Source organism: Peromyscus maniculatus, chromosome 11, assembly GCF_049852395.1.
Source record: "Peromyscus maniculatus bairdii isolate BWxNUB_F1_BW_parent chromosome 11, HU_Pman_BW_mat_3.1, whole genome shotgun sequence".
Taxonomy (NCBI): domain Eukaryota; kingdom Metazoa; phylum Chordata; class Mammalia; order Rodentia; family Cricetidae; genus Peromyscus; species Peromyscus maniculatus.
This window is the reverse complement of record NC_134862.1, coordinates 89,624,655-89,641,069: the sequence shown is the minus strand read 5'-3', so window position 1 is coordinate 89,641,069 and position 16,415 is coordinate 89,624,655. Positions and strand designations below refer to the sequence as shown.

At 53.5% G+C, this 16,415-nt stretch overlaps 2 protein-coding genes across 6 annotated transcripts in view; both read right to left on the bottom strand.

Moving 5' to 3' along the window:
- The window catches only part of Tmem63a (transmembrane protein 63A), a 36,942-nt gene extending 25,917 nt beyond the window's left edge, over window positions 1-11,025 (bottom strand). The window contains exons 1-3 of one of the 5 annotated variants that reach the window (XM_076548093.1): window positions 10,671-11,025; window positions 5,374-5,573; window positions 2,255-2,334 (exon numbers count right to left, since the gene is read on the bottom strand). In XM_076548093.1, coding sequence (XP_076404208.1) covers window positions 2,255-2,334; window positions 5,374-5,562 — 269 coding nt within the window. In that variant the 5' untranslated portion in view covers window positions 5,563-5,573; window positions 10,671-11,025. Of the gene's footprint in view, window positions 1-2,254; window positions 2,335-5,373; window positions 5,574-6,200; window positions 6,419-9,890; window positions 10,015-10,059; window positions 10,344-10,670 lie in introns of those variants that run through there. The other 4 variants (XM_006974180.4, XM_076548095.1, XM_015992990.3 and 1 more) reach the window with 4 other exon arrangements.
- A 1,735-nt stretch (window positions 11,026-12,760) lies between these two features.
- On the bottom strand, window positions 12,761-16,124 carry LOC102903676 (left-right determination factor 1). Its single transcript, XM_006974181.4, has 4 exons — window positions 15,844-16,124; window positions 14,202-14,448; window positions 13,760-14,005; window positions 12,761-13,230 (listed from the first exon to the last, which is right to left on the bottom strand). Exons 1-4 carry the CDS (start codon window positions 16,091-16,093, stop codon window positions 12,867-12,869), a joined length of 1,107 nt encoding a protein of 368 aa, XP_006974243.1. The 5' UTR covers window positions 16,094-16,124; the 3' UTR covers window positions 12,761-12,866.
- Between the last annotated feature and the right edge of the window lie 291 nt (window positions 16,125-16,415).

Sequence of the window (16,415 nt, the reverse complement as noted above, 5' to 3'; positions counted from 1 at the left end):
AGCTGGTCCACCCAAAGGAACTTCAGAGTGTTACCTGTTTCCAGTGCATTTCCTAACACATCCAGATCAATCTGGAATGCCGTATTTTATCCTACCAAATGACTGGGATGACAGCCACAGAGGCTTCATTCCAGAAAAAGACGCCTGAGAACGAGTGGCCATAGGAACAGAGGGCGACAGGTGAACACATTACCCCTCCTCCCCCCCAGGAAGTAGTTCAGGAAAAGTAGGAATACTCGTAAGGCTTCATCGTTGGAATGGGCCCACTTCAAACCACACACAGGACTGGAGAGCTGGCTCAGTGGTTTAGAACACTGACTGCTCTTCCAGAGGACCTGGGTTCAGTCCCCAGCACCCACATGGGGCTCACAACCATCTGTAACTCCAGTTCCAGAGGACCCAACACCCTCTTGTGGACACCCCCTTCTGTCCTCTGTGGGTACCAAGCACACATGTGGTGCACAGACATGTGTGCATGCAAAACACCCATACATATAAGATAAAAATTGTAAATTGTAAAAATTGCAAAAAAAAAAATACACATGTTGCATGCATACACACTATATTTTATCTAATCCAAGATACCAGTGGTGGCCAGATGCATAGTTGTTGTTTTTTTTAATGAACCATTAAGAAAGAAACAATGGTACCAGTTAAGCTATAACTGATAATCTCATGTTGGGCATGATGGTGCACACCTGTAATTATCCCAGCACTCACTTGACGGCTAAGGCCGGAAGATCCTAGGTTCAAAGAAGACCAACCTGTGAGGCCAGAGCATGGGAGACATCTTCTCCAAATAATAATAATAATAATAATAATAATAATAATAATAACAACAATAAAAGAGGCATCCCAATTCTAAAGTCAACGATGAGAAATGCTCAAGTGTGCAACTCAGAGTGGATGGACTGGCATGTTAAATACAGTGGCGGCATCTGTGTGTGTGTGTGTGTGTGTGTGTGTGTGTGTGTGTGTGTGTGTGTTTGTGTGTGCACACATATGCACACACTCACTAAGGTGCAACTATACATGCACACACTTGTGGTGACCAGGGGTCAACACCTGGCATCCCCCTCAGTCTCTCTTCATCTTATGATCTGAGAGTCTCTCACTGAACCTGGAGCTCAGCGCCTTGGCCAAGGTGTAGAATAGATCACATTAGTACATTGTCATGTGCTATCTGAGCCCACAGAGGAGCTGGCTCACCTCACCCCCTCGCAGCATTTCAGACCCAAACATATTTGTCTCAAAGTGTCCTCCAAGACCCCTTGTCTGAGAATGAGGTGCCCTCCCCAGTTCTGTGACACAGAGGGAAGAGAATAGCACTCGTGTGAAAGGACATGTCCTCCACAGTTATAAAGTAAACCATGCTTCCCACAGCCTCTCCTGTGTGCTGAGGTAGGACCTCATGCTCAGGCCCAAGCTGAGTGAGCTGTTGAAGGCCTCTTCTGGGGGAGAAGGAAGCATCTCTCTAAATGTACTCTCCTTCCCCATGCTACCACTGCAACATTTCAGGAGCTGAAGCAATGACCATGGACCACCGAGATAGACCTGGGAGTGGGCATCTGATGCCTCCCATCCACTACATGTTGCCTCATCCGACACAAGTTCCCGAGGTTCACAGCAACCAGACCAAACAGGAAAGTCTAGTTCTAGGATTCATCTTCACCTTTAGTAAGATGCACAGAACTGTCCCCACCCAGAGTAGAACCAGAAAAGCCTGAGGTCTGGCCAGAGAGCCTGTGCTTTGTTTGAGAGGCTTGTCCAACTTGAGCCCTAACCAAGAAAGAAGGAGGGCCGCTTCCCCACACCCGCCTCCCTTCTTGATCCCTAAGCCAACCCCAGAGCAAAGTAACTCCCTTCCAATACGATGCTCTCAGAGAGCCGTGTCCAAGGCGAGAAAGAAAATGTCATCATCCTCCCCTGGTGCAGTAATCCGAAAGGCAACGATGGTCCTCCACAGCCTGAAACCAGAGCCCCAGGAGAGAGTGGATCTCCAGCATAGGTTTTCTTCAGTACAGTTCTAAGCAGGAAGACCTCAAGGGGGTCTTCAGTAGCCAGCAGAAGGAAAGATACAGCTTCCGGCTCCAGCCCATCCCAAAAATACACATACATACATATACACATATCAATGTACACACATGTAAGCAAACATGCATCTACATACACACATACATGCACAATGCACACATAACTCACACTCAGAGGGATGCGTGATACGCTCACATTTTCAATGAAATGCTTTCTTTACCTGCCTGCTTCTGATACCAGAGCTATGCGGCCATAATCCCAGAATCTTCTCCTTATGATGGAAAACACCAGGACTAAAATCTAAAAGGAGAAAAGAAACCAAGTCAAGAACACTGGCCGGCCAGGTTCTGAGGACAGCTGGACTCGGCAGCCTAGAGGAACCCCTCCAGCCCAGAAATAACACACAGCTTAGCAGCCTGACACCTGCCTCCACTCACCGGACAACCTCCGTCCCCTGGGCCATGTCACCAAGGCTGTCACATGGCCACAGGCTTGAGCGAAGTCTTCCTACTCAAGCACATCAGCCACAGCAGACCCCGAGTCAGAAGGTGAGGTCTGACCTCACCAGACTGGAAAAAAAACGCTCTCCCCTCTACTTCATACCCAAACCGCCCTCACTGGATTGCCCAGGCTCGCCTCTAACTCCTGAGTTCAACTGATCCTCCAGCCCCAGCCAGTGGTGGCTGGGACTAAGGGTAATGCACCTGGCTTGATTTTTCTTAATTATATTTTAATTTATTTTGAGTCAGATTCTTTGCATTTGTTTCTTCTTCTCCTTCTCTCTTTCTTTCTTTCTTTCTTTCTTTCTTTCTTTCTTTCTTTCTTTCTTTCTTTCTTTCTTTCTTTCTTTCTTTGTTTTGTTGTTGTTTTTCAAGACAGGGTTTCTCTGTGTAGCTTTGGAACCTGTCCTGGAACTTGCTCTGTAGAACAAGCTGGTCTCGAACTCACAGAGATCCACCTGCCTCTGCCTCCCGAGTGCTGGGATTAAAGGCGTGCGCCACCACCGCCCAGCCACATTTGTTTCTTCTAAAAGCAGGCTTGCAGGCCCCACACAGCAAGCGCATCCAGTGAACCCTGTCATGCCTTGGCGCTCTAGGCTGTCCCAAGCACAAAGAGCTGGGTCAGATCAACAGGCCTATGTGACACCAGCAGCCCCTCTCTGCCTATTAGCTCCAGATGTCTGAGATGCTCCCTGCCTCCCCAGACCATTTGGTTCCACCCTGGCCCCCTCTCCCCGCAACCCACACAGGCTCCTTTGAGATTCAGAGAGAGGTGGAAAAGTAACATCTGGAATAGCACAGGCTTGCCCACTCTGGTCAAAACTGGATTTATTTATGTGTTTATCTAGTGCTGAGATGGAACCTGCACCTTAGACATACTAGATCAGTGCTCTATCACTGAGCAGAGTCCCTACTAGAAACTGGGGTTTTAAAGGTGAATGTTGTTTCCTTAAGGGAAATCCATAAGCCCTGAGTTTCTGTAAGATTTTCTTAAGGTAAGTCCGGAAGTGGGTGATGTGTTTTGACAGGCAGATGAGTCACACTGGAGGACAAACACAAGTCCCTCAGCATTCGGTCACTCTGTCTGTCACTACTGCCTTGCCTCTGTGCACACAGTGTGGATATCTTCCCACACCTAGGTCTTCTTACACATGGCCCCCACTTGACCCCATAAATTCCTGCAATCAAAATCTACACTCATAGCCAGGGGGTGGTAGTGCACGCCTTTAATCCCAGGCAGAAGCAGGTGGATCTCTCTCTGAGTTTGAAGCCAGTCTGGTCTATAAAATGAGTTCTAGGACAGCCAGGGCTACACAGAGAAACCCTGTCTTGAAAAAACAAAAAAACAAAACAAACAAGCAAACAAACAAAACAAAACAAAAATCCATTGTGGCTGTATAAGCCGTCATCCCATCTATTTGAGTAGCTGAGGCAGGAGGATTGCTTGAGGCCAGGTGCTCAGAGATCACTTCAGCAACATAATGAGACCCTGTCCCTCATGGAATTTAGAGGAAAAAAAAAATCACTCCTCCCAGAACAGTCTAAATGAAAGTGACTTTCGTCCCAAGCAGCTACCTATTGGTGAAATTATTAAGGCCTCAATGGGGGTTGGAACTTCCAGATCGAAGCTGGAATGGCTACCCACTACAGCTACCCAACCCATCTGGGCTCTACCTAGTTCTCTCCAGGCGCCTCACCTTAGCCTAGCTCTCCCTATCCTGAAGGCATAGGACCCCACCCACCCCCTCTCAGTACACTGCCACACCTAGCCTGCTCCTCCCTTTTGGCCAAGTCCCACAAGCTTGGAGAATTGTTCTGCCAATCGGATGATGCTGAGAACACTCATTGGTAGTCGAGAGCCCTTTTTCGGGAAAGCCGAGGTGGTAACCAGCAGTTTCCCCTATCAGCCCCGATGAACAACAGTGTAGCAAATTTTAAGAGCAACAATGTAGACCTTAGTCCTAGGAACCAAAATTAGGAAGAAACGCCTTCCTGTGGTCACGTTTAGGGTCAGAAGTGGATGTGGGACCCTCTGCTCCCGCTTGGCAGGGACTGGGGTCCTCTGACTCCCTTCCCTTCCTTTCCTAGCTCAGCTTAGCCACCCGTCCCGGACAGACCTAAGATACGAACTCCACCCTCCCATATACCCCATGCTCTCTGCTCTTAGAAGCTAGGGTCAAGGGAGCCGCTGCTCTGGGGGTGTTAGTGTAAAGACAGTGCATGTTAATGCCAATAAATCTAAACTAATCAGGCTGGGATGGGGCTCAGTAGGAAAGTACCTGTGGAGTATGCACAAGGCCCTGGGTTCCACCCCCTAAAGCAAAACACACACAGACACCCCACACACACATACACACACACCTCAACTACTGTTGAGTCACTGCAAAGATAATAACATCTCTTTCAAATTGGAGGAATCTTTGTGAACAGAGGCCCACATTAAAGAAAGAGACACGCATCCCCTGAGGTCAGCTCCAGGAATCTATTTCTGGTTCTTGAAAGCCCCAGGCACCCCAGGGTGACAGGAAGTACCCACTCACACATGAGAAGTTGTGCCTGCTCCAACCCTGGTCCATACCCTCACACCTCTCATGCCACCCACGCTGAGGGCCAGGAGGAAGAGACCGGACTGGCTAGTGTCTCTGCACTCGGGATCATGATCACGCTGCCACAGGAGCCCCAAGTCCTCCGAGGAAGGAATTATTACAGTGCTTCCAGAACTCAGGGTCTATCTACACATGTCCAGGGCCCCAGAGCGTGCACGGGTGTATGCATCTACCTCACGCGCACTCCCTAGATGGTCCTAGAGAACAGGGGTTAGACTGAGAGAGGACCTTACCAGAAAGCAGACGACATCTATGAGCAGGACTGTGGGGATGCCTCCGAAGGTGACCCCCTGAAGCACAGTGCTGTTTTTGGCTGAGCTATAGCAGTAGGAGTCGTTGGGGTGGTCCCCAAGGCCCAGGTTCCCACGGATGGACACCGCCTTGGACGGCCAGGGATCCAGGAATGGGGAGCTGGTCATCATGCCTTCTCTCCCTAGGGAACAAAGCAGAAGATGAGGGTGGGAGCTTCCAGTTTTCCCAGTCAGCACCGTCAGGAAAGCTGAACACCACACGGAAGAGGGCCTGGTGGAGCTCACAGACACCAGCTCCGTTCACGGGAATGGCCCAGACGGTCAGACGAGAGGACCCACCTGGGGACACGGTGAGCAGATGCCCCGAGGGGGGTAAATGAGGTAAAGGGATGGGGTGGTCAGAGGGGGTGGTCTGCTGTCACTGTGCTGAAGTTCCTCTAGCCTCAAGAACTGCTGGGAAAAAAGCTCCTGCAAGAGTCCTCAAGGCAACCAGAAACAAGCAGGAGAGAGGACCAGAAAGGCTAGGAAGAGAAAACCTCGGACACCAGCAAACTGGGATGGGAACAGCCAGGAACACTGTTGGTCGTCTGAGCCAAGGACAAGAGCCTTCTCCAGCTGTCCTCAAGAATGTCCCAGCACTCGGGAGGCAGAGCCAGGGGGATCTCTGTGAGTTCGAGGCCAGCCTGGGCTACCAAGTGAGTTCCAGGAAAGGTGCAAAGCTACACAGAGAAACCCTGTCTCAAAAAACCAAAAAAAAAAAAAAAAAAAAAAAAAAATGTCAGAGCTGGGATCTCCAAGACTGGTTGTACCTGGAATCAAGTCTCAGAAACTTAACAGCCACCTATCTCCCAAACCAAGAAGCTGGGTGCAGCAGGACTGAGCCTCGAACCCTGACTCTTCTTCGCTCTTTAAGTGCCATCACAGGGTGCTTCCCTGAGAGAGGCAAAAGCAGGAGGGACAGCCAGAGGGGAGAGGCCTAGGCCCTCTCCTGGGCGAGGCTGGGGCAAAGCAGGCCCCTAGCTCCGCCCTCTCCCGTCGACACCTCCCCTCTAACAGAAGGTTCAGTGTTTCAGACAGACCCAGCTGCAGGCTGGGTGCTGCCTTGGAGGCTCCTGGAACCCCTGGCACATCCAATGGAAATCTCTCGAGTCTGTCCCCTGGCACTGAGGACTGAGGGCTTCGGGGCCCAGGTTCTGGCCCGCTCCTCACATCATTTATGAGTGGGGAGTCATAAGAAAGCACCTCCTCCTTGGGCTCCCACCTCCCCAAATCTGCTGAAATTGCAATTCCCAGAGGACTTTCTCAAAGTCGGGTTCTTCTATCTGCTAGAGAAACCGAAGTATTAGGGACAAGAAAGGGGGTGGAGAGCTCTGAAGCCGATGTCTGAACTACCTAAAGTGCTGAAAAGTGTTCTGGGTCATGGTGGGGGAAGGGTCCCAATTCTGACTTCTGACACTGCTGTGCTGGGACACACACACACACACACACACACACACACACACACACAAACAAACACACAGACAGTGCAATGCAATATGCGTGCTAGGAAGTGAGGGAAGGACATGGGAGCAGGGGCCCAATCCCAATTCTGGCTCCTGGGACCGCTCTGCTGGGGAACACACACACACACACACACACACACACACACACACACACACACACACATTCTCGCAGTACAATGTGCCAGATAGGAAGTGAGGGGATGCCAGATAGGAAGTGGGAGCCAGGCCTAAGCGAGTGGATCACTTTCTCCTCCTGAAGGAACTGGCAGTGGCTGGAGGAAGGAGTGGGTATGGTGGGATGGCCCTGGGGTGGTGGCTGTGAACAGTCATGGATGCCATCTCCACCTTGAAGCTGCTTTGTCTCCTCTAAACCTCAGCCAGAGGAGCAAGGACCCGTCTCAGAAGGCCTGCTGCCCAGCACGCAGGAGGAAATAGGAGGGTCGGGATTTTAAGGCCAGCCTGGGCTACAACAGAAAGCTGAGACCAGCAGACATGGCCCCAGGCTCAGGGCTGACACCTCCCGAGGCGTCAGGCACCCCTGGCACTAATGGAAATCTCCACGGAAGACTGCTTCGAAGGAAAAAAAAATCTCCAGGACCTCAGTACTTCAAAACATCCCTGCCTGGTGATGCAAGGCTTCCGGTCGCCACACTTGCCGAGGGAGGAAGGGCAGTGGGGAGGTCCTCAGTTGGATCAGCACCCCTCGTTTCCCATTTTCAGTGAGTCAGGCCTCTGGCCTACTTCGAATTTCCGGCTAGGCTGTCCACTTTGACTTGTCCCTGCCACACCAACCTTCACAAACTGTCCCATGGCCACACAGATGACCCCAGTGCCACATCAGTCACAAGGGAGCCACCCTCTTCCAGTTTAGGAATTCCGAAGAGAAACCCTTCTGCACCCTGCTCCTGCTCACAGACCTGCCTAAATGTCTCTCATCCCACGTGCCCATTTTCTGGGTTTGCCCAGTGGGTTTCCTCCTACCTGGCTCTTCACCTAAACTCCCAGAGCAAGATCTCCTCTGGCTCCCAGTGGTCCTCTCTGCTGCCCCGTCCCCCTCTCCTCACCCAGCAGCACCTGCGGCTCCAGCTTCCTGCCTCTTGTCCGGTGGCTCAAGGCCCTGCTAAAGTCAGGTGGCCTCTCTACCACTTCTGGCACTGTGGACTAGAGGTGGCATCCATCCCAAGCCAAACCCTCATACAGACCCAGAGGGCTTCTGCAGCACCCCAAGGCCCCCTAAGGCTAGAATCAGGGAAAGGGAAGCTAGACAGAGCAAACAAAGAAGGCTTGGAAAGAGAAAAGGAAAAACATCCTCGTAAATGTTCACAGAAGGACATTGTCCCGAGAGGGAGGGAGGGAGGCGCTGTGGTGGGGGTGGGAAGGGTGACTCACCAAAGTCACTCTTTCAGGGGCCTGGAGAAACAGAGAGGCCTCGACCCCAGGAGGGTACCTGTGGCTCCCCTTCCGTGACAGCCCAGTCACACTCCCAAGTCACTTTTCTCATGCCAAGAGAATTTACCAAGTTTGGTAAGGGAGGGCGGGTGTGGTGGTACACCCATTTAATCCCAATGTGCAGGAGGCAGAGGCAGGTGGGTCTCTGCGAGTTTGAGGCCATCGAGGGTTACATAGCAAGACTCTGACTCAAAAATAAAACAAACAAAAAGAACTAAGAGAGCTAGCTCAGCCAGCAGGGAGGATAACCTGAGCCAGAGCTCAGACCCAGCCTCCCAGTGGCCAGCCGTTCTGCCTCATGCAGACTCCAAGGGCAGCTGCTGTACCTCAGTGTCCCCCAAGGGCTACAATCGGGGAAATCAAATGCCTTTGAGGCCCATAGTGTCAGACTTTCAGCTCTTCCAGCCAGGGGCAACCAGTTCCCACCCCCGACCCCACCCCGCCCCACCCCCAGCTGAGGGAAAAGTCAGAGGCTGCTCCTGGAACATTCCCGAGGCTCTCAATAAGCCAGCCCTTTCTTGCCTTCCCAAAGGAACATGCTCTGAGAGGGCAGGTGGGAGCGCACCCATTGAGGGGCAGCCAGTCCAAGCTGAGACGCCTCTAGGGGTGTGGAAGTAACCAAACTAGACCCTAAGAGCTAGGAATGTGCGGCTCAGAGCAAAGTGCATGCCTAGAATGTGCAACAAGGCCTGTGTCCAACCTCATCACTACGAAAGAGGGCGCGCGGGCAGGGGGGTGTCTTAAAAAAAAAAAAAAAAAAAGCAATTAGTCACTGTGGACTCAGAAGCCCTACCTAGGTGCCCACGCTTAGCAGTAGTCACCATCCCATACTCAATGAACATACATACACGCAAATGCTCAGCATCACACCATCTCATTTCTAGCCCCCAAAAAACCCCTCAACAGGGCAGGCCCTGGGACCCAACCAGAGTAGAGCTTCAGGACAGAAACTATGTCCCCAGGTCCTTTGCAAAAGTCCCTACAAGCTGTTGGTCCCTGCCTAGGGTTGAAAGACAGCAACTCCACCCCACCCGAGGTCTCAGGTAGCCAGGCTTATCAGGTCCCTGGATAAGTTGTCGGATGTGGTTTCTTTACGGTCACAGCTCTCCGGGCTCTTCCCCGCGCCTCCCTCCCTCGCCCTCCCCCAAGTCCCCAAGTTTCCTCCCCCGGATGCTACCAGGGCAGGAGTGGTCACCAGGACCGTACGAAGCCCGTACTCTAGCCGGGTCTAGACTCGTAAGGAATTAGAGAGGGCTTCGAGGCTGCCCTCCGAGTTAGGCGGGGAGATCGGACCCGGCAGCCAAACTCCAAGCCAGCGGAGGAACAGGGAGGGACTTGTACTGGCCACGCAGCCAGGGAAGGCTGTCAGGAAGTCCCAGCGGCGCGGGGTTTGATTGGCACCCTCTAGCCACCTGCCCGGCTACTGTCACCCCGCCAGCCGCCAGAGAAGGCGACCCGAGGCGTACTGCCGGGTGTGGACCCCGGCCGGCGCGTCCTGGGAGCGGCGGGTCGCGACCTCCCCCTGCTGGGGTCCCCTTCCCACTTTACCTGCGGCGGCGGCGGCGGCGGCGGCGGCGGCGGCGGCGGCGGCGGCGCGCGCCGAGGGGAGTGGTCTGGCGGTACCTGGCGGGGCGGGGCAGCGTTCCCACCACTTAAAAGTTACAAAGTGAAACTCCGGCGCCTCTTGCACATGCGCAGAGCTGCGTCCACGCCTTACCTAATTTGGACTCTTTCGCCCGCGCCGGCGCCAGCTGGACCGCCAAGACCGTGCGCCAGGCAGTGAGCCCGTCTGTGGCTCCCTAGCCCTGGTCTACGCGTGACCGTCCTCGCCGAGGTCTGCGGGCGGGATCAGACCGGCTAACGCCCACAAGGCCGGGAGAGGACGTCTCCAGACTGCTTTCCTTTGTGCCCCAGCACATCCCCCACGGAGAGGACACTGGGCCAAGCCTAGGATGGTCGCGGCGCGGGAGAGTATCTGCAAACGTTCGAGATCGGCTCTGTGTGGGGTTGAATGTCCCCAGGAACTTCATAAGCTGGCCCAGCCGGGGCGCAGTGCGGGAGAGCATCGGGGCACTGTAGACCTACCCTGCCCCCAGCCATCTGTAGCCACGGAGAGGCCCGCCGCGGTAAGGAGCCGGGACCTTGAAAGTTCCAGAGCTCTGTCCTGCCCTAAATAAAATACAGCATTTCTAGCATTTCCTGGGACCACACCTTATTGCTCCGGCCCAGGCCACCAACGTTGCCAACTGGAGCCAAACACGCTGAGCATCCGGTGTGTTCTGGCTGGGACTTGGAGGTTTCCAGCGAACCAGCAGGCTCTGCACCTACCTGCTTTGCCCCCTCACCCGGGGCAGGACCGTCCATGGATGTGCTAGGGGAATGGACCTGTGGCAGGACCACTGCTGCAAACTACCCCCTTGCAGGCCTCAGTTTCCACAAGGAAAAGTGTGGGACCAAAGCTGGCTGTGGAGTCCTTGCCAGCACCAGCCAGCTTCATGCCTGAGCAGCTCCTCGTTCCCCAGGGCACAGCTTTGCCTCTTCTCTGACCTCACTTCCATGTCTGAGCTTTCATCTTCTACTGTAAAGATAAAAATATCCTCGCCACCTCCCTATCCCCGATTCTAGCCAGTGGCTATCTGAAACAGGGCGTCTTTCCTCCCTCAGACTTCCATCGTCTCTCCCTTCAGCGCCGAGCTAACAGTTATTTCCCAGAACTCTGTTGTGTCCGGTCTTCCCCCAGCTCTGCCTGGCCATGCCCCTGCTCTGCTGCCACCTGGCTTCTCTAGATCGCTGCTCATTCCCCTGGCTCCTCAGATGGATTCTGTCTGTCCTTCTCCCTGCTCCCGCTCCACACATCTTTAGCCCTCGGTTCCTGCCTTTGTTGATGATGCCAACACCTGTCTGGCCTGTGTCCTGGGGTCTAGCCCTAGTCCTATGAGGATGGACGGTGGCACCACTACCAAAGAAGAGAACAGGTTAGGGCGCTTGATAACGGAAGGCAAGGCTTTCCTACGGCTGCTCTTCAGTAGGTGACAGCTGTCTTAACGTCCAGAGAAGGCTGTGATGCGATGGATCAGAGTGTGAGCTGACATAAAGAAAGCAGGAAACTGGAGGCGAGAGGTGTAGCTCAAGCTAGCAGAGTGCTGGGGTAGTGTGCATGAAGCCTGCTTTGGATGCCTAGCACCATATAACCAGCCATGGTGGTGCGAGCCTGTAACCACAACACTGTTCAAGGTCTAGGCCAAGAGGATGGCTCTGGGGGTCAAAGTCTCTGCCATGAAATCCTGACTAGCGGAGTCTGAACCCCCAGAACCCACTGTTGAAGGAACCACCTCCCAAAAGATGCCCTCTGACTTCCACAGCACATGCTGGCTCTCTCTCTCTCTCTCTCTCTCTCTCTCTCTCTCTCTCTCTCTCTCACACACACACACACACACACACACACACACACACACACACACAATTTAATTTTTAAAATATTTAAGGTCATCTTTGACTGCCTATGGAGTTGGAGACCATCCTAAGCTGCATGACACTTTGTCTCAAAGAAATAATAACGCTAAAATAAAAAAACAAACAGGCAACTCCAAATTGAGACCCTCTCAAAATAAACAAACCCAGGGTGTGAGCTGGACTAGCTCAGATGTGCCAATCAGTGTGTAAAGTAATTATTAAAGCATTGGTTCCTCAAACCACAACTATGGAAGCTGGGGATCGCTCCTGTTTACTGAGTCAAGGTGAGAAGTGTTAGGAGACAGACTGTGGAATTTTCAGCTAACAGCTGTGCAGACTCACGGGGAGACTAAAAGGTCCCTTCCTGGGCTGAGACCCTGCATCGCTTATTTCTTCAAAGTCTCTGTACACGTGGTATCCTGCCATGTTCCAGACAATGCTGTAATGCTCCCTGTATCAGTCTGACAGGAATGAGCCCTGTTCTTCTAGAATTATGAATGACATTGATTTTTTTTTTTTTTTGAGACAGAGTTTCTCTGTGTAGCCTTGGCTGTCCTAGAACCGGCTCTGTAAAACAAGCTGTCCTCGAACTCAGAGATTCACCTGCCTCTGCCCCTGTCTCAAAAAACAAAACAACAACAAAAGTTACAGAACAAAACATACTTTATTCACATCTAGCAAAGTCCATATTACCTAGGCTGAGCGTGTTTGATACACTTGTTTCTTAGGTCCCAAGTTAAGACCGGGGCTCAGCCCAGATCCAGTGACAATTAGGAATTCTGTCCTTAGCTTACAGTAACTATACATGTAAGTGCTTTAACATATAGTGCAGTGAACAATATGAAGAACAGAGATGACTAGGTAGGGCCCCCTAGTGGCCAGTGAGTCACATTCCTTAAAGGTAAAATCTAGGGGATGAGGCCGGTCCAGAGGAAGCAAATGCAGAGCTCATTGAAGAGCACAGACAGGCATTAGCCCCCTCAGGGATTCAGAATCCCCATCTCTCCCGGTACAATAGAACACTTCAGATATACATAGAAGTCACATCCTTGGGGACGCCACTTCCTGTGCCTAAGGCTCCAGCGTCCTGGGTATGGGCGCCCCATCAGAGGCACAGCTACACTTCTGTACCCTCATGTTGGGCAGGCTGACCACCTGAGGCCTGGTCCTGCCTCCCTCCTTGATGCTGACAATCATGGGCAGGGAAGTCATCTCTGAGGCAATGCACTGCCGTGGCCCCAGAAATGGCCACTTGATGGTCAGGGACTCTGGGAGCTGCAGGCAACTGCCCACACACTCGTAAGTCAGGAACCCTGGGGGTTCGAGGATCCAGTTCTCCGCCCACTTCATCCCCTGCAGGTCAAGGTACATCTCTTGGCGACAGCATCGGGTGCCTTCAGTCACAGGTGCCTCCGGGTCACAATTGCCTTGAGCTCTGTGGGGATGAGACAGCAAAGGTCAGCTGAGAAGCCTAAAATCAGGGCATCTGGGAGGGAGAGTTAAGATCCAGCTCCCCACTGGGCTGGGCGGTAGTGACACAGGTCCTTGATCCCAGCACTTGGGAGACAGAGGCAGGCGTATCTCTGCGAGTTCAAGGCCAGCCTGGTCTATAGCGCTAGTTCCAGGACAGCCAGGGCTACACAGAGAAACCCTGTCTCAAACAAACAAACAAACTCTCACAGTATTCAAGAATTGGGCTGAGTGTATGGCTCACTGGGGGAGCACAGGTATATTGTGAAGCCCTCCCTGGGTTCCAACCCTAGCACCACAGCAAAGGAAACAACTGAACTGGAAATATATGTGGGGTGATTAGAACTAAAATAAATAACATTTACTGGGGGCTTCCTAACAGGCAGAGGGACTTTTCTGAACATTCACACACTCTGACTCGGTCATTTCACAGTTAAGTCAGACTTCCCGTTTGTCTCTGGATTTCGCTTATCAGTTTAGCCCCCAGCGCCTACCCGTAGTCCTTGAGGTCCAGCGTGTGCAGCTCCAGCTGTGGCTCGCCCTGTCCCTCGCTGCCCGGCGCCCCTTGCGCAGCAAACCGGACCAACTTGTGTGCGCTCCAGGTCCCCGGGCCCAGGTGCTCCCTCTGCACCGACACCTGCAGCAGCAGCGGCTGCCTCGGCCGGCTCAGCTGCTGCCAGAAGTTCACGGCCTCGGTCACGTCGAAGGCCTTCCAGCCGCTCTCGTAGACGGACACGAGCCTGAGACACAGCGGCGAGTCAGGAGGAGGAGTCTCCGGTCCCGTCCTGTCCCCATCATCCCGTCCTCTGCTGCTCCCCTCCCCCAGCAAGGCCGATCCGAGCTCCCCAATCCCTCCCCCCACCCCGCCCCCAGAGAGAGAGAGAGAGAGAGAGAGAGAGAGAGAGAGAGAGAGAGAGCTAGCTATAACCAACATACCTAGAGTCGATGAGGGCGGTGCGGTTGGAGCCGTCCTCGCGGAAGCGTAGCCACTCAATGGTGACCCGAGCCCGGGCACTGTGGGGGGACAGCCTCTTTTGCCTCCGGAGAGCAGTTCTGGGGACCGGTTCCTGGAACAGCCGCAGCACGGCCTGCACCAGCTCGCTATTGGGCGGCAGCCGCTGCTCCATGCCGAACACTAGCAAGTGTGTGGAGGTCTCGGACACCAGGAACCTGCCTGCCACCTCTGTGAACGTGGACAGAGTCAGTCGGGCCTCTATTGGCACCAGATAACCTCCAGAGCGGCAAGACCCAAGGCCAAGATTCCTTTCTAATCCACAGGAGAACTGGGAGCCGGAAGCCCATGAACACCGTGGAAAAAAGAGGTGCCTCTCCCTTTCTAGGGTTTGTAAATTTTGCGATGAGGCCCTGAATGTTGAAACAATCGGTAGGGTTGTGTCTTTTTTATTATCCACTTCCACCCCTGGTGGTGGCTTTGGAACCCTGTGCAAGGAAGGAGCTGGCTGGCGGGGTTCAAGGGCTCAGCAACGCAGGGTTCTTTGGGGAAGGTTGCGGAGAAGATGGGTGCGGAGTACAGAGTCAGGCTGCAGAGGCTGGAGACTGGAAATCCAAGGTCACTAGTGGAACTGTGCCTTTCTTAAGGGGCAGACTCTCTCGTGAGGATTTCTGCTCAATGGCACATCCATGAAAGAGGAACGGGAGCCTATGAACACCTTTTTTTTTTTTTTTTTTTTTTTTTTTTTTTTTTTTTTTTTTTTTGGTTTTTCGAGACAGGGTTTCTCTGCGTAGCTTTGCGCCTTTCCTGGATCTCACTCTGTAGCCCAGGCTGGCCTCGAACTCACAGAGATCCGCCTGGCTCTGCCTCCCGAGTGCTGGGATTAAAGGCGTGCGCCACCACCGCCCGGCTCCTATGAACACCTTTATCAGGACCACTGAACCCTAGTGCAAAGGTTAAGGACTTGTCACCTTCCTAAATGGCATCAGTCAATGTGTTTGTTCCCTAACACCCGAGGCTCTAGGACAGCAAGGTCGTCACCTGAGCTGCCGGCTACACCTGTCCTCAGCAGTCATCTCTATTGCCTGCCCAGAACCAGCATCCTTATGTCTCCAGGCCTCGGTACCATAGAAGAGTGAATTTGGGGGTGTGGCTGTGCCCTAGGACCGAAAGAGGCGATGCTACCATGCTGGCCCTTGCTATCGTGACAGCCGGATGTCTGTTCTCTCACTCTTCCAAACTTTCTGTTACCCAGGACTGCCTCGACCCAGTCACTGTTCTCTGTCCATGGCAAGACATAGTCTGCCGCTATTCCAGGTGGTGACTCCAAGAAGTTCTATGTGGCCTTGACCTCTCCTGGGGCTCTGTTTTCCTCCACCCTCCTCTCTCTGCTCCTGAATTTCCCGGCAAGTTCAGCTCCCCCTTTTCCTATTCCCCCAAGGGTCCTTCAGTGTGCAGCCGGGTCCCAGACCCAGCCACCCTCCCAGATCTGCACACCCTCTAGCAACCCCCTCAGACTATGACTTCCACTCTGAGCCCCCACAAAGCAAGAGCCCACTGACATCACAAGTGGGAGAGCATGGTGAGCCTGCCTTTCCTAGAGGTGAGGGACGTGGGAAGGCTTACCTCGAAAGTTCTGGCTGAACCTCTTCCCTCGGGAGCGGCTGGCGTGGCTGCGTTGCAGCTGAGCCACGTACTGGGCCCTCACGTGGGAGGGGATGGCCAGCCCCTCCACATCAGCCTTGTCCAAGACCGGTGGCTCAGTCAGCTGCAGCTGCCGCAGTAAGCTGCCCAGGACCTGCTCGCCAGTCAGAGCTGCCCCGGGGCCGAGCAGGGACAGTGCCCAGAGTGCCCAGCTGAGCCACAGGGACCGCATGGTGCTGCCCAGGAGGAGGAGCTGTGGATGTGTGTGTCCCTGAGGTGTCCCGAAAGGGTCTTGAGTCTACTGAGGGCTGGGGCAGACCGGCTTTATAGCTGGCCCTGGGTGGGGGGTGGGGAACAAGAAGGAGGGAGGTCACACCCCTGGGACCTCCTGGGAGCTCAGCATGAAACAAGCCCCTGAACCCTGAGGAGGGGCTGTCTAGAAAGGACACAAAGGCCTGTCTGGACTGAGAACATCTGGCCACCACTGTCTGTCAATATGCCTCAACATTGACTGAAGGGTGCCTGGCCAGTTAAGATATTCAAGGTGGACGCAG